This window comes from Nestor notabilis, unplaced genomic scaffold, assembly GCF_000696875.1.
Source record: "Nestor notabilis isolate BGI_N333 unplaced genomic scaffold, ASM69687v1 scaffold12267, whole genome shotgun sequence".
In the NCBI taxonomy this organism is placed as follows: Eukaryota; Metazoa; Chordata; class Aves; order Psittaciformes; family Psittacidae; genus Nestor; species Nestor notabilis.
The window spans coordinates 3,007-19,786 of NW_009935216.1; the positions used below are offsets into that span (position 1 = coordinate 3,007).

General features: G+C 43.6%; 1 protein-coding gene across 1 annotated transcript in view; it reads left to right on the forward strand.

Moving 5' to 3' along the window:
- Positions 1 to 714: 714 nt before the first annotated feature.
- Positions 715 to 16,780, forward strand: part of EDC4 (enhancer of mRNA decapping 4) — a gene marked incomplete at its 5' end in the record, with an annotated part of 35,064 nt that continues 18,998 nt past the window's right edge. Inside the window, 14 exons of the mRNA XM_010017734.1 lie at positions 715 to 871; positions 2,203 to 2,314; positions 3,389 to 3,488; positions 4,973 to 5,162; positions 6,192 to 6,339; positions 6,853 to 6,957; positions 7,873 to 7,982; positions 8,562 to 8,645; positions 9,242 to 9,337; positions 10,328 to 10,430; positions 10,900 to 11,080; positions 13,933 to 14,005; positions 14,453 to 14,544; positions 15,173 to 15,369. Coding sequence (XP_010016036.1) covers positions 715 to 871; positions 2,203 to 2,314; positions 3,389 to 3,488; positions 4,973 to 5,162; positions 6,192 to 6,339; positions 6,853 to 6,957; positions 7,873 to 7,982; positions 8,562 to 8,645; positions 9,242 to 9,337; positions 10,328 to 10,430; positions 10,900 to 11,080; positions 13,933 to 14,005; positions 14,453 to 14,544; positions 15,173 to 15,369 — 1,748 coding nt within the window. The remainder of the gene's footprint in view (positions 872 to 2,202; positions 2,315 to 3,388; positions 3,489 to 4,972; positions 5,163 to 6,191; positions 6,340 to 6,852; positions 6,958 to 7,872; positions 7,983 to 8,561; positions 8,646 to 9,241; positions 9,338 to 10,327; positions 10,431 to 10,899; positions 11,081 to 13,932; positions 14,006 to 14,452; positions 14,545 to 15,172; positions 15,370 to 16,780) is intronic.

Genomic DNA, 16,780 nt, shown 5'->3' on the forward strand with positions numbered 1-16,780 from the left:
GGCACAGAGGCCACCAGGCGACTTGTGCTGGGCCAAGTTGGTGTCAGGGCACATGCACTCGTCAGAGCACAGCTGGAATGGTGAACAAGGGGTTGCTTTGCACAGAACTCAAGTGCTATAAACTTCCAGGTGACTTGTCAACCAAGGGAAGAGTGTAAGGAATCCCATAGGCACAGCTGCACAGTTTCATAGCCAAGGTATGCAAACATCTGGATTTTGAGGTCGGTCTCAGTCAGAAGCCAGTTTTGGAAAGTGACAAATGTATTATGTCTCGCCAACCCCAGATGCACAGCTAACCACTGCACTGCTGGACTTCAGAGATTTCTCTGCAGGCATCAGTGTTGGAAGTGACCTTTCAAGAACACTTAGGTCTGGCACTTGTTTCAGTAATCTGAATTGCCAGCTTAGTCTTTCTGATCCAAGACTATCTTCTCCTTGAACCTGGCAAGTTCCTTGTACCTGTTTTTCTGGTCTGTTGGAATTGCTTGTGTAAGAAGAGCCACGACTTCACTTGTTTCTGTAGAGATAAGTTTCCTTCACAGGAGGTCTCTTAACACATCCTTTTTGGAGAAGAATACTTTTCCCAACAAATTTAGCATATTCTACATGATAGACTAGAAGGACCTGACAAAAACCATCTGGAGGTAATGTATTTCACACAGTGCTATTTGTTTTGAATGGATATTGTGCTCAGTTGGTCATGTTTTTCCCTAGGTTTGGTGAATGAGAACCAGAGACCATCAAATTCTTATAACGGAGATCTGAATGGACTGCTGGTGCCTGACCCCATCGTGGCTGGAGATGTACCTTCTCTGGCTAAGCCAGTGCATCGCACTATTTCTCTGGGAGCCCTGCAGGAGAAACAAGTCATGTAAGTTTTCGTGGAATACCAGACTGGTTTGTGTCGGAAGGGACCTTAAAACTCATCCAGTTCCAAAGCCCCTGCCATGGGCAGGGACACCTTCCACTAGACCAGGTTGCTCCAAGCCCCATCCAAGCTGGCCTTGAACACTTCCAGGGATAGGGCAGCCACAGCTTCTCTGGGCAACCTGTGCCAGGGCCTCAGCACCCTCACAGGGAAGAACTTCCTAAGATCTAACCTGAACTTCCCCTGTTTAAGTTTAAACCCACTACCCCTTGTCCTGTTGCTACATCGAAGAAAGGCTGAGAGTGACTAGAAGATGATTCAAAATTAGTTCTGGTGAGCCTGGACAAGCATGCTGGGAAGCTGATGAGTTTCACCTTTAGTTCAGGTAACAGCTGTAGGTCAGTGCTGGTGGTCAGATCTTTTGTGAGGCTGATGTGTGCAGCCTGCCATCCTTGCATTTCAGGAACTGAAGAGTATTGGCAGAGCTGTTTAGAGAGAAGGGGAACGGGACTGGCTGTATGATGGACATCAGGAGTCAGAATCTAGGTTAATTAGCAGGTCACTGGGTGAAACTTAGCATTTAGCATTCTCACATAGACCTCCAGCTAGACTCCTTCTGGGTCCCAAGTTACCTGAGGGGTGACTTTTATCAGTCTGCAGTATGATAGACCTTGCACTTGGCCAGGTATTTCTCTCCATATAACTTAAAAAGGACAAGTGATCCTGAGCTAGAGTTCTACCTAACTGTTTGCTGACTTGTGGATATACATCAGTGTGTTTTGGACAGTACCTGTGCTTTTAATGCTTGTATGTTAGAGAACATATGCGTATAGAATACTTTGGATTGTCATAGGAGTGATAATACAAATTCACATCAGAGTAATGAGTGTAATGCTTGACTTCACATGCTGACTTTTAACATTAGAGCTCATATAAATAGCTTTTGCTTGGGTTCTCTGCTCACAGTTTTGAGAGGGGGTGCTGCATGCACTGTTGATGAGGTTCAACTGTTTGGCTTTGGTCTCTCTGCACCTTCTAATTTTGGGTAGTAGTCAGGGCTACCTCAACCAAATGTAGGTTTGTGCTCAAGTCTAATAGACTGGAGGTTTTTAAGCTGAACAAACCAGGTGTTTGGTGCTCTCAAACCTGTGGCACGTGGGGAAGGGACACTCCTAACTGAAAGTAGTTTCTTTTAATTTTCAGTTCTGCTCAAACTTCCTAGTTGCATAGATACTCCTCATTGCTGTTAAAATTATGAGAAGCAAATATCTGACCTCTTTTCGCTTCCTGTGAGTCCTGTCTGATATTTTTTGTCCCCTTTGTTTTAATTAAAGCTGCCTTTCTGGTGATGACAGTTCCACTTGCATAGTGATAACAGCAAAAGATGTGGAGGTAGTAGCCAGCAGTGATTCCAGCATCACCAGTAAGGCCAGAGGGAGTAACAAGGTAAGGAGGAAGAAAAAGGATGGTTCTGTCTATTTTTTTTTCTTAATCACATCAGCTTGTGCTTGAAGATTGTTTAAACAGAAGTTACCATCTTCTTTCCTGTGTTATAGGAGTCTGTAATTAGGTAGAAGTTTGTCAAAGAGCTTAACAAGGGGGAAAAATTGTAGGTGTATCTTGTAGCTGATTGTTACTGTTATTCCAGAGGCTGGCCAAATTATCCTCTAATCTTCTTCCTTCGCAAACAAGCTCTTCCTGCTGGTTGTTTCTTCCCGGGCAGGGCTTCTCTATGAAGGGAGGGCTGCTTTTGAAGGTTTGCTAGCCTCAGTCCTGCTGAGAGCTCCACCCAGCAGATCAGGGCTGCGGGTTCTGCTGAGATCAGAACTGGTGCTGTAGCAGAGTGCTAAGATGTGCTCAGAACAAATGCTAGGAATTAGGAGAGAACTCTGGTCTTGATCTCTCAGCCCTTTTCTGTATTATACCATTTTGTTCCTTACTGTGCAGTGAATTAAGGGACCACAGAGACAGTAAATGAACAGTGTACTGTGTTATCATATGAAAAACAGTATGTTTTTCATAGATAATACTGGTGTAAGGGAGGATCACTGCCATAGTTCTCATAGTATTTCTTAATTCTTTGCTCACTGAGGCAATGTTTATTGAGTAAGACTAGGACTCTGTTTCTTGGACAGCAGTATTAAAGCTAAAAAGCAAGTGTCCATGCAGCAAATGTGTCTCCATATTTCAGAGAACTTTCCAAGAACTGGGAATCCAGACCCAGTTCTCATAAAGAGGTAAAGTCTGCTTTGTTGTAATGTGTTCTGCAACATAACTTCAGTGAGCTGTGTTCCTTTTTGCAATGGAAGGAAATATTCACCTGCTTCCAGAACTTTAAATGTTCAGGGCTCTGCTACCTGGCATTCAGTGTGCAATTCTTCCTACCAACTGCTGCTTCCAACAGTTTCCTATTAAGCATTACAGATGTTCCCTGGAGGAAAATGTATATTTGGTGGGTTTGTTTCAGGGAAATGTTAATTCCAGACATTCCTCATGTTTTGTTTTCTTTATCCTGAGCAGGTGAAGATACAGCCTGTTGCTAGATATGACTGGGAGCAGAAGTACTATTATGGCAATCTGATAGCAGTTTCAAACTCGTACCTGGCTTATGCCATTAGAGGTGAGATACCTTCTTGTCTTGGGTGTGATTTGTATTCTTTTGCTTGTATATCTCTAAAAGAGGCAAAGTTTGCATCAGAAGGAGGTAACTGGCAGTAATTGAAACACATCTTGCAATACCCAGTTCAGGGTCCTATTCTAGTGGGAATGTAAGTGAAGCTGGAGCTACAGGGCAATGAAGAGTAGGTCATGTAGGAGAGCTTCCAATGAGAAAGAAACCTTCTGTGAAGTTAGAAATAAAAGAAAGAGAAGGACTCCGTGGGGATGGAGGAAAGGTTGGACTACATTGGTTTCACTGGACAGTAAGCTGATGTTCAGCTTACTCCTCTGATTAAATATTTCTGCAATGAACAAGCTTCTCAGTAGCTAAGCACAGAAACAGTGCTGTGGTAATATGAGCAGGAAAATGTTTGTGACGGACTTGCTTGCATAAATTTAGAGTTGAGTTTAAGGCTAAATTTAGAGGAGCCAAAGAGCAATGCAGCGTATTTTGCAGTGGAAGGAAGAGCAAAGCAGAACCATGCAGGGGAAGACTGTTTCACAAATACAGGAAGCAAATGAACACTTGGTCATCTGCAGTGTCTCTTTCTGCTCTCATGTACAAACACAGTGTTTGGGGCTCCATCAGCTCTTCACTTGCTTTTAATGCTAGCACCCATCAGTTTGTCGGACCTTCTATGAAGTCTTCTACTTGCTGCTGTGATTTTTCCTAGCTGGGGTTATTTTAGAGCAGTTTTAGGGTATCTAACCCTTTTTTTTAAGGTATTAAAGCTTGGGTGCAGTAGGACTATGGAAAGCTGGATGGACTGCTTGCATTATAGTAATGTTTGTCCGAAACGGTGAAGTTGTAAACTTTACTTGCTATGCGCATGCTCTAAAGCATGGTCTTCTCAGTCATGCAAGCTAAAGAGCAGTGTTTTTTGCCAGGTCAATATATGTGCTTTTTACATTCCTCTTACAGAGCATGTATTTGAGCTACCTGCCTCTCACTGACTCCTTTTTTCCAGTTACTGAAAATGAAATTGCAATTAAACTTAATTCACTGTCACTGGAGGTCAGCCTTGGAGGTTTGGTAGCTTTATGATGAGCTCATGAAAAAGATTTAAGCCTTGCATTTAATGAAGGTATCTTTATGAGAATAATCCTGGGAATCATGAGAAATCTATTTCTGTTGCCTTCTTTTTAAGTTGGATAACTTAGAATTTGCAGTGCTTTAAAAACACATGATGTGTGGAATTGAGATGCCCCTTGCAAGGCAGACAAAGTCCCTCTTGGTGCTGTCACTGCAATCTTCTGCACCACAGAGGAAAAGTGCAGTGAATGTTTGTGCCTATCTTGAAAGGGCTTGTTAACATGGTACCTATTGTTACGGGTTTTCAGAGTGCTGCCAGGGACAGCTGATGGCAGGATGGGAGCTGAAAGCAGAGGCAAACCTGCAGAGAAACTGCATGGATAAATGGTGGCTTCTCCCTCTCTTTCCTGCAGGTGCCAGCAATGGCTCTGCTATGGTGCGGGTCTTGAGTATCAGCGCTGCTGAGAGGACCTTGCTGAAAGGATTCACTGGCGGTGTGGCAGATCTGGCTTTTGCTCATCTCAACTCCAACCAGCTGGCATGCCTGGATGAGGCTGGCAACCTTTTTGTCTGGCGCCTGGCCATGGATAAAGAAAAAATACAGTATCTTGTCAAAATAGACCTCATTTCAGTCTTTGTGTAATGGGTAGAGGTGAATGCAACTTTTAAATTGCAAATTCTTTTGTCGCTTTTCGAGAACAGCAGCTTTCAGAGGGAAGGTTGATAGTTTTGCCCCTTCCAGAGTATCGAATCAGTCAGCCTGTGCCTGTACTTGGTGAAATCATTATTTGAAATTGCACCCAACTTGAAATTCTAGGAGTGTACCTCAGTGCTCTTTCTGGTCCAGACGAAAGTAGTTGGTGAGAAGTGTCAGTCTGTACAAGCTGGCCTTACACATGGGCAGTGTCACCTCAACTGTGACAGAGTTTTTTTTACTCATGTTTATCCAATTCTAGCTCTTCTCCTTAGTTACTTTTCAGAGGAAGAGTATGTAAATATGTATACTTCCACTCGCTGTCTTCTTTCCAGATCTGTCATCCTTCTTCTTTTGGTGGTCCTGAAGCTTATTTTCCATGTTTGATTCATTGCCCTAAATAATTTCATTGCTAGGAGGGACTGCTCAGTCCTTCTGGGAAGTATGTCAGTCTGTGGGATATGTCATCATAGGTTATAACTTCTTAGTTTTAATTGTGTACCATCATTTTAAATGGAGCAAGGGTGGTTTTAGTTGAAGATCTGATCTGGAGGGGTGGACTAGAGCGCTTAGCCTATGCAATGTTGTAGCTTTGCTGTCTTTCTGTGGTAGTGTTGTGATGTTTACTGTAATCTATCCATCAGCAGCTGTGTGGATTGCACATTCAGATTGTTTGCCTGTTGTGCTTATCCTGTCCCTGTCTGCAGCCTGCAAGAGAATCTGTTAACTTTTATAAGCTTAACCTCTCCTGCCAGTGAAGAAACGCCACCTTGTCTACTTTCATAGCAGAATCGTTTTGCCTGGTTTCTTTTTGAATTGCAGTGATCAAAAAAATCTTGAGGTTTAATAGTATTTAACAGAGGACCAAGCCTGAATAGGTTACTGCTGAGCATTAGTAGCACAGCCAGCACGTTATGTTCCTTAACCATGGTGATCAGAGAGGAGATCCTGGTTAACATCAAGCGGCCTGACAATACCCCATTGAACACCTCTCGAAGAATCATCTGGTGCCCTTTCATCCCGGATGATAATGAGGAGAGTGGTGAAGAAGGAAGTCAGACATTGGCGTTGCTGCATGAGGACAGGGTAAGGAAACCTACTTGAAATGTTACCTGTTATTATCCTTAGAGGGAGAGAATCTGTTGAAGGAAAGAGGTGATATAGTTAGAGTTGTAAAGGCTCTTGTCTAGTCCATACTGGGGATCCTGCTGTAATATGAGATGTGGGATTCCTCTCTTCTGAGGAGAGGTCATTCTCTGGGTCTCAGGAGGATAGAAAGTGATAACTTCTGCTGGACTTCAAATAGTGAAGACCACTAGAAACAGTGCAGAGGGCCAGAGGCATCACTTGTATGCTCAGGCTGAGGCAGTACCTAGGGTACCTAGGTTTGGTGAGCAGCAACTACAGCTGCCACAAGTGGTTCCCTGTATGTACAGCTAGGTGCCAGGGAAGCATCTAATGGCCAAACCAGGTGGGAACAGGAAAGTTCATGTCACATACTTTTCATTGGGCTGGTATATCAGGATATAAAATAAGGATATAAGAAATTCTCCAGTAGTTGTAGAAATAAACCTCTGTGCCTGCATGTTTGTTTTCTAGGCAGAGGTGTGGGATTTGGACATTATCCGAACGAACAACAGCTCCTGGCCAGTGGAAGTGCCTAATATCAAAGAAGGCTTCATCGTAGTGAAAGGCCACAGCACGGTTTGAACCTATTTTGTTTTCTTTACTGTCATCCTGTAGGTGACCGCTACAGATCGGTACCAGTCAGTCAGGTTTTCTCTGAGTGTCTCAGGAGCTGTAGTTCTTAGGACACTTGGCTGTAAAAACCCCCAGTTTCTTACCCATCCACACTTGCCACAACCTGCTGGCTGTGTACAATGTACACACACTATTGGTATGTAGCTTTTGTTTAAAGAGCCAAGGCAAATGTGTAGTCATTTGCTTTGAAAATGGCTCTTGATAAAAGTAATCTGAATTTCCAAGGGCCTGTTTGATAACCTGGGCTGTACTTCAACTATTTTTTTATACCTGCTAGTATATGAAACACTTAACACTGCTGTGGTTCACTGCTGGATGAGAAGGGGAAAATTAAGCCCAGTGTCATCTTTATTCTTCTATGATCTCCCTAATGAGTATAGATGTATCTGTGAATACAGTGCACCAGTACTGAAGCTGATTCTCCAGTAGGTGATATTTTGAATATAAAAGAAACAATTGGAAAGAGCCCATTTTCACTTCTCAAATAGGATGATGACAGAGTAATTGTACAACTTAAATAAAACAATGATTATGAAATGATAATGATGGCGAAAAGCCAGAAGATCCCAAACCAAAGTGTTCATAACATGAGTAACAGTGGGAACAGTAGTAGCACAATCCATTGTACTTAAATTTGCTGTCTGGAAGAGGTGATTGTTAATTATTATTAAACAACAAAATGAAACCCTGGCAGTTCTTCTGTGAAGGGTTAAGCTGCCTGGTGACATGTCTATCAGAAATCACTCTGACCTGTACTGTCAAACTGTTAGTCAGATTCCTGTCTGAAGAGACTCTCTCTTCCTGTGAAATAAAAATACTATAACATGATCTTCTGTGTCTCTTTTTCCCTCTGTGTAGTGCCTGAGTGAGGGAGCACTTTCTCCAGATGGAACTGTGCTGGCCACAGCAAGCCATGACGGTTTTGTCAAATTCTGGCAGATCTATATTGAGGGTCAGGATGAGCCAAGGTAACTGGAGGATTAGAAAATAAAGGATCTTGGAACACAGAACAGCATTTTCTCTGTGAGAATTTCCTTGTTATAGAGTCACTTGCAATGATGATTCTCAGGACATTATAAAGATACAGGGTGAATGTTTGTGAAGTATTTTGGTGCCGAAGAGTTGTGTCATGGAATATCACACAAGGTTTGGTGAGCTTCTGCAAAAAGCAAGGAGCTATGTCTGGCAACAGGAGTTCTGTGCTTTGTGCAGCCTGTAGGCAAAGTCGTCTGCACTGTCCCTATAAATGCAGATAGGTTCTCTGAGCTATTCCTTTCAATGTTGACTTCTTTCATGCATTGTACCTTTGTTAAGACACCAAACCAAATGGCAAGTATGTTTATTTATTTATTGGTCACAATTCTGCCTGCTTGGGTTGTGATCTCCTTATTTTATAAGGCTGTAAACATCTACAGGTTGATAAATCTTGGTAGCTGCTGACTTTAATGCAGATTTTGGACAAGGAGTAATGTGTTCAGAGCCCACATCTTATCTTTCTTGCTTACCACTCCCTGCACACTTGGCTCTTTTCTCCGATTCTCTCCTAGGTGTCTTCATGAGTGGAAACCCCATGATGGTAGGCCTCTTTCCTGCCTACTCTTTTGTGACAATCATAAAAAACAAGACCCAGAGTAAGTCCCCAATCCTGTACTTTAGAGTAGCAAAGTTTAGTAGTGTCTTCTAACTCTGCCTTTGGAGGGTTCCTTGTAACTGTATTGTACTCAGAAAAAAAGCTTTGTGGCAGGAGCAAGTCCTGTCGTCTCTGTAGTCAGTTTTCTGGTGATGGAGAAATAAGTAAGGCTGTGGAGCACAGCCTAAAGTGACCTTAATTTTAGTGTCAGTCCCACAAAAGCAACAAAAATTGTAAATTGATGAGCCCTTTCAGGTTTATGGTATGGTCAGCTCAAACTGGCCTGTTATCTTCCAAATTTCAACTGCAGTTGATTAAGAAATAGGTTTGGGGATTTATTTCTTTGGGGCTTTTCTCTGTTTGGGGTTGGGTTTTGGTTTTTTTTGTGTTTGTTCAATTTTTATTCTTCAGGCAGTTGTGGCCTTAATGTTCTTGAGAGCTGTGGTGGTGCCTCAGAAGCAGAAATTTTCTGTGAACTTTTAAGACATGTTGAGGCACAATCAGCTATGGGCAGCTTGTGAGGAGCTCTTCTGTGAAATCTCCCTGAGGGAAGGACCTGACTTTCCTTAAGAAAACTTAATTCTGTGGTGCTTTCAGGGTTCCTTTCTGGAGATTTCTCATCACAGGAGCAGATCAGAACAGAGAACTGAAGATGTGGTGCACTGTGTCTTGGACCTGTCTGCAGACTGTCCGGTAGGTGTTGATGTGTTGACTCCCTGAAGGGCTGGATTTACTCTAAGCAGTGGATCATAACAAAGCTTTCAATTTCCAGGTATATTTACTTTGCAGAGGTGATTCTTGTTCCTCAGTGGAGTCTCCTCTAGCCCCAGTTAGAGCCTCCTCGTTAGCTTTCAACAGATAGGAGAGACTGGCAATCAGGGCGGTGGCAGACTGTCAGGTTGAGCTTCGGCAAGGCTGGAGAAGTTGATCCGTGTATACCTTGGTGTTACCAAGAGCAGTTGTCTTTGCTTTGTTCTGCAGAGCATAGACATACCTGTAGTGTGAGGAGAGGCATTCCAAAATTGCATACCTTGAGTGCTTTCTTCTGTAAAAATACTAGAGATTCAAAAACCTATCTAGGATCTTTTCCCATTATTGCTTTTTCTGATCTTAATAGTCAGAAGCTGCTATTTTAACAGAGCTTAAGCAGTTATACAAGTCTTACTTGCTGAGCCATATACATTCATAAGTTCACATTTTGCTTTAGTACATTCCTTTGCTCAACTTACATTCCCTGCTTTCTCTTTTCTTATGGTGGATCATGACATCTCTGATCACTTGCACACTTAAGGCTGCTTCTGAATTGCCCTTCTAAAGCGAGAAGAATATGGCATTCTGTCGAGTGCTGCTTTTTCCATATACTACAGAAGGTCCAAAGCATGTAGATGGGTTATTTTGGTTTGTGGAACATGTTAAGTAAAGACAAACTGTAATTTTTGATATAAATGTTCAGAATCCTTAACTAGATCTTATTGTGTGATCTCCCTCTTAGCCAAAGTCAGCACTGATTTCTGCAGTGATGGCTTTGTTCTAGTGGGTGGTTGCACTGTAATGTGGCTGTAAACTCCTTAAGATGTTTGTTTGTTTGTTTTAACTAATACAGTTTCATAGCAGTTGTTCTGGTTGTGCTAATATACCTTGCTTTCTGCACCACCCTCCATCCCCCTTTATTTGTGGATCTAGCTTTTCTCCTGACATCTTCAGCTCCATGAGTATTCTTCCCAGCCTGAAAGTCTGCCTGGACCTCTCAGCTGAATATCTGATACTGAGTGATGTGCAAAGAAAAGTAGGTGGTTCATTCTATTGGTGGCTGGGGGGTAATGGCACCAGAAGGAGAAATGGCCTTCTGTGTGATTGGTTCTGCTGCCTAGGTCTAGGAGTTGCACATTAATAACTAAAAATGCATAGGTTGTCCTCAGCTATTTCACTGTAAGATGGCAAATGGTAACAATTCAGCTGATTAATCCTGACAAGCCTTCAGGATTATTTCTTACCCTGAAGTAAAGCTCTCACTTGGAGAAATCTGTGTCTGGCACAATAGTATTGGGTCCCTGATCAGCACTGGCTCAGTTAGGAGTGTGCTTGTTGAGGTTTCTTGTGGGTGTTCTGTTTCAGGTTTAAATGGCACAGGTTTTATTCTTCCTGTTATTTACATTGTTCCAGCTTTAGTTCAGATGCTAGACTTTGTAGTCCACACACACGAACGCATGGTCTGCTCTGAAAGTCCAGTGACTTCCTGTTTCTGATTCTTCCAGGTTTTGTATGTGATGGAGCTGATGCAGAACCAAGAGGAGGGCAAAGCTTACTTCAGCTCCATCTCAGAGTTCCTCCTTACCCACCCAGTCTTAAGCTTTGGCATCCAGGCAGTGAGCCGCTGTCGGTTAAGGCACACTGAGGTGCTCCCACCAGAAGAGGAAAGTGACAACTTGAGTGTAGGTAGGTGGGAAGAGAATTTGGCTGCTGTGAGATCAGGATTTTTCTCCTGTCTGGTTCTGGCTTTCCCATGAAAGGTGGTCTCTTCTCCCAGTTAATAAGCGATAGGACAAGAGGAAATGACCTCAGGCTGCACCAGGGGAGTCTTAGACTGGATGTTAGGAACAATTTCTTCACTGAAAAGGGTTGTCAAGTGTTGGAACATGCTGCCCAGGGCAGTGGTGGAATCACTATCCCTGGGGATATTTAGGTGATGTGTAGATGTGCTCCGAGATGTGGTTTAGTGGTAGACTTGGCAGTACTGGGTTAATGGTTGAACTCTAATGCTAACCTAAGGTCATTTTAAGGCCATTTCCACAGAATCGTAGAACAGCTGAGGCTGGAAGGGACCACTGGAGGTCATCTAGTCCTGCCTTCCTTGAGCAAGGTCACCTAGAGCACATTACTCAGGATTGTGTCCAGGCAGCTCTTGAATATTTCCAGGGAAGGAGACTCCACAACCTCTCTGGGCAGCCTATTCCAATGCTCAGTCACCCACAGAAAAGTTCTTCCACGTGTTTGGATGGAACTGCCTGTTGCCTTTTGTTGTATCACCTGGAACCACTGAGAAGCTTTTTTTCAATCTAAACAAATACATGGTTGTTATTCTCTTGTATGAAATACACCCTGTGCAGCTACAGTACTTCAGGGAAGCACAGTAGAGCTGGGTACAAGGGACCTCTGGAGATCTCTGGTCCAACCTGCTGCTTGAAGCAGGACTAGTTGCTAATGAGGTCACCTGTGGCTTCACCTGGTTGCACTTGAAGGACCCCAAATGTGACACTTCTGACTCTGCTCTGGTGCCCTGTCACAGGACTGTACTCCTTTGTAAAGAAAATATTGTGAACCTGAAGTCCCAACCCAGATTGAAGCCAGTGCCCCTTAGCACCCAGAAACTTGACTGAGGTGTTCCTGTTACTGAAGAAGCGTTCCAGAGTTGTGCAGGCTGAAGTGAGTGCAAGTGAGGCTTTGGTGAAAGTACTCAGCTGCCTGGTATCTGAGCCGTGATGTAATCAGTGTCATTGCCCGCAGCAGAACACAGGGGACAACTTCTTGGGATATGTCTCCCTCCCTCCATCACCCTTTGCAAGCTCACAGGAGCAAAAGAGTTCCTGGAAGAACTGGCAGGATATATTTCTGTGGCTGCTTCTCTGAGTACACTCTGTGTTATTAAACACCTGAGGTGTGAGCACATAGTCTGAGAAACCAATTGGTTTCCTCTGAGCTGTGCCAAATGTGAGGACAGTGCACAGTTGGAGCTGAGGGAAAGGGTGGAATTCTCCATTGTATCTGGAAGGCATATTCCCAAATCACAAATCTTGCAACACAAATGAACAAGAAACCTTTTAGAGGAGAGGTTTCTGAGAAACACAGGAGATACATTCTTTTGGCTGTTACTATAATGAATACGATAGGGAATCATCTGGAACTGTCCCATGCAGGCATTCCTTGATTGCTGCCTCTCTTCAACTCTTGGCTTACTCCTGGTCTCCTACCTTTCTGTTAGTAAAATTTGGAAAGATGCTTTGAGTAGCATCTTTCCTGTTAGAAAGAATCCTGGACTACACCTTGAATCCTGTGTTCAGTTCTGGACCCCTCACCACAAGAGAGACATTGAGGTTCTGGAGTGGGTTCAGAAAAGGTCAACAGAGCAGGTGCAGCATCTGGAGCACAAGTGTGATGAGGAACAGCTGAAGGACCTGGGAGGTTTAGTCTGGAGAAGAGAAGGCTCAGGGGGGACCTTACTGCTCTCCTCAACTACCTGGCAGGAGGATGCAGTCAGGAGGTGGCTGGTCTCTTCTCCCAAGGAACAAGGGATAGGACAAGAGGAAACGGCCTCAAGCTGTGCCAGGGGAGGTTTAGACCGGAGATTAGGGACAATTTCTTCACCGAAGGGGTGATCGGGCATTGGTGGAGTCACCATCCCTGGCAGTGTTCCCAAACCATGTAGATGAAACCTTTAGTGACATGGTTTAGTGGTAGCCTTGGCAGTGCTGGTGAATGGTTTGATGCTAAACATTAAAAGCATATTTCAAGAGAATCAATTCCACCTTTTCCAACCTAGAGAATCTTTTCCAACCTAGTTGGTTCTGTGTGCTTCCCTATGTCTGTTATTATATGTAATAGTTAATTCATGGCGTTAACAATATTGGTGCCATATGTCTCTGAAATGCAGAAGTAAAAATGACTGATACAAGCAGTGAGTCAGGAGCAGATTGGGACCAAAACTTCAGGTCCCTGATTTGTGCTTACATGATGAGGACAACTTACATAAGAGTGCAGTTAATTTTTTTCATGGGGTTTATGTTTCTACACAGCTTTCTTAGCAGTGAGACTGGTGCTGGTGTGGAGTAGATGTTGACAGTGAAGTGCTGATGTGAAGTTATTGCAGAGCTTTTCATAACCACAGTTGTTTGCAGCCAGCAAAGGATGGCTGAGCCCTAGTCTGAACTTCTGTCTGACATAAGCTAGTGTGTCTCTCTTAATATATGTCCAACCAGTCACTTCAACAGCCAGAACAAGTTGCTGGCAGTTCCAGACCTCTCCTCTTAACTAGTGAGGTATCCATTCTTTTTTTTTTTATCTTTCTTGAAACTTGGCTGGATTAGAGCAAACTTGAATGCTCTCACATTGAAAAGTAACAGGAGTGCAGGATATACTTTACCTTAACAGGGTGAATCACTTCTGAAGTGGAAATGTGAGGAAGCTGTATTGTGCTGGTGCTCTACTGCTGCTTCTACTTGCTGTAATGTTTTCCTAGTACTTTGTCTACAGTTTCCATCCAACTTCCTGTTTAACTTTTGTCTCACTTCCAGAAGGTGCTCAGGGAGCTGGGGCTGTTGAATCAGCAGCAGGCGTGCTGATAAAACTCTTCTGTGTGCACACCAAGTGAGTATGTGTAGCAGCTACCATGGGCAGTTGTGTGGTTCTCCTAACCCCTCACTGACTTGTAGAAATTTAACTTACTAATTCCTTTTGTTCATAACAAAAACTACTTGGCCCCATAGAAACGTCTAGTGGTGTGTTTAGCATGTCATTACCAAGAAGTAGCCTTGCATGATGCTATGGCAACCTAGTATTTTTGTCATCATGAGTACACAGTGACTTAAGAGTTGTGTTCATGCGTAAGTGCTGGGAAACATCTCTTTAATACCCTGGGCACCAGAACAACTTGGTGACGCAGCTGACGAGGATCAGCTTCCATTACTTCTGTCAGAGGCAGAAGACACTAAAGGCATATTCCAAGAGAATCAGTTCCATGAAGAGAAATCTTCTAAGCTTTCGACTTCCTTTGGTGATTCATAAACTAATCAGAGATGCCTGTTTCTTTTTCAGGGCTCTACAGGATGTGCAGATTAGATTTCAGCCTCTTCATAGCCCTGACACGAATGCATCCATGCCTTCCCATGGCTCTCAAGAAGAATTTGGTGAGGATTTGTGTTAAATTTATCTTTGAGCCTTTAAAGGTTGTTGTTGGAGAGGAGAGAGGCAGCTTTGGGTGCCTCTTTTAAATAGTGTTTGTCATTGCGTAAAGGGTTCTGAATATGAACTAGTTGTGAAGCACAGTCCTTGATTAAACAACATGTGAGGATGGAGCATGGGGACATGTTAGGCTAGGAGTGCTAATGCTTTGTCCATGCTTGAGTGCACCTTCCTAGGTGATTTTGCACTTATGCCAGCAACTTGACGTTTGTCTCTTGTCAGGTGGAAGAGACTAGAGTGACACCAGAGCTCTGGGAGCAGAGGGGACTGGGCAATGTGTAGTGTGCTCTCTCAGTTCATTCACCATTCTGGGATGTGGCTGTTAAACTGGCCTTGCATTTAGGGAAGAAAGGAAGCTTGGACCTCTTATTATCAAAGCCTGATAAAATCCACTCTTCAGCATACAAAGAGTAAGCATAACACAGGATTTGATTAGGATGTTGCAGGGTCTTTTTGCTTGTTCTTTTTGGAATCAAGTATGTCTGATAATGGTGTAAGTTCATACTTCTGGAATTAAAGCTTTAGCTTTTGGGGGAAGATCCTGTAAATTGGTTTGTATTTCTCCCTTGGAAGCCTTTCCAGACCACATGGCTGATCTAAGCACAGAAGAGCTGGGATCAGAAAAAGGATCAGTGCATGGCTCTCAACCAGACCTGCGACACATTGCTGATCTGCCTGTGCCAGCAGACTTCCTTTCTCTCTCAAATGATGCCAAACCTAAGCTGATGACTCCAGATGCATTCATGACACCGAGTACATCGCTTCAACAGGTAACCAGAAATCAGAACTGCTGGTGGTGGTACAAGGGGTGGGTTTGGATTTTGATGTTTTTGGGAACTTTTTCTAGGCTGCAATGACTCTGATAGGCTATGTCAACTGAATGCAGAGCATGCAGGAAACTCTGTGCATGTAACCAAACTGAGTAAAGACATGTTGGCATGTCTAAAATGCTAAGCTAGCCTAAGCTTGTGTTGTGAGTGCTGTGTTCAGCTGCAAACCTGCTGATGTAGCTGTGTGGTGTAGAAATATGAGTTTATTAAATAACTGTGTCTAAGCTGGCAGACTGCTCTTATTGGTTTGCATGTCTTGTTTGGGGTTGTGATATAATAGAAAATATGCCATCTCTGCACATCCTGTCTGATGGGATCCTGTGGAAATGCATGTCTGAAATGATCAGGTAGGTAGATGGGACTGTAACATCTGCCTGAGATCTGCAAAGCATTGATCCAGCCACTCAGTAGGGTTTTTTGACTCTTAACGCTACAGGCTTTAGCTTGTACAGAAGGCAAGTCATCTGTGGTTGTACCAGGGATTTCAGTAGCAGGAAGCCTGTGGAGCATTCCTTGGGATTTAGAGATCTCTGCAAAGGATAGCAAAGTGTCTTGGTGAAGAGCTAATGCCCTGTCACATATGTGTGGCCAGCAGTGCTGAAGCACACACTGTTGGGCCCTGCTGGGCATTTCTAGAGGCTGTCTGGTGGTGACGGTGTGCATCTGTCTAACTCAGCACAGGTTTCTGCTGCCCTTCTTGAATATTCCAACAAGTGGAAGTGCAGGAGCTTGCTGTTTCTTGACCATTCTGCACCCAAGTGTCATGTTAGTCTTAAAGCCACTCAGATGTTCTTGCTTCATAACCTGCCTTTGTGCCTCTGTACTGAATTTGTGACTGTAGAGTTTTCTCTGTGTGCTTTTAGAATGGGAGTAGACATAAAGGATGCACTTTGAAAAACACTTTTTAATTTAAGAAAAGTGATCTGCATGTTAATAGCAAGGTGTGGATTCCACTGGTGAGAATCTGTGCTCTTTGGAGTTTCTCTGCCTTTTTGTGAGAAATTAACTGTCAGCAGTTACTTGGTGTGCTGCTACTGTTCTTACAGGGAAGCAGGAGAGTGCTTGTGAGGAGCAATGCAGGTACACATCCTAAGGCAGGGCTTCCCCCTCCAAGGGAGGACACCATGGTTGTCACCACAGCTGGAACATGTATTGGAGGAGCCTGAATGAGGACAGATGGCACATGGAGATACATAGAAAGGGCGTTCATGCTGCGTTGACCAATGAGAGACCACCCTGGTGACATCTTGGGGAGTAAAGAATAAATTAAACTCCTCTTAAAGGTTTTGCTGTTGCTGGCAAAGTTGCTGAGTGCAGGAGTTAATTTTGTACCTGTGGGTGGGTATCCTTC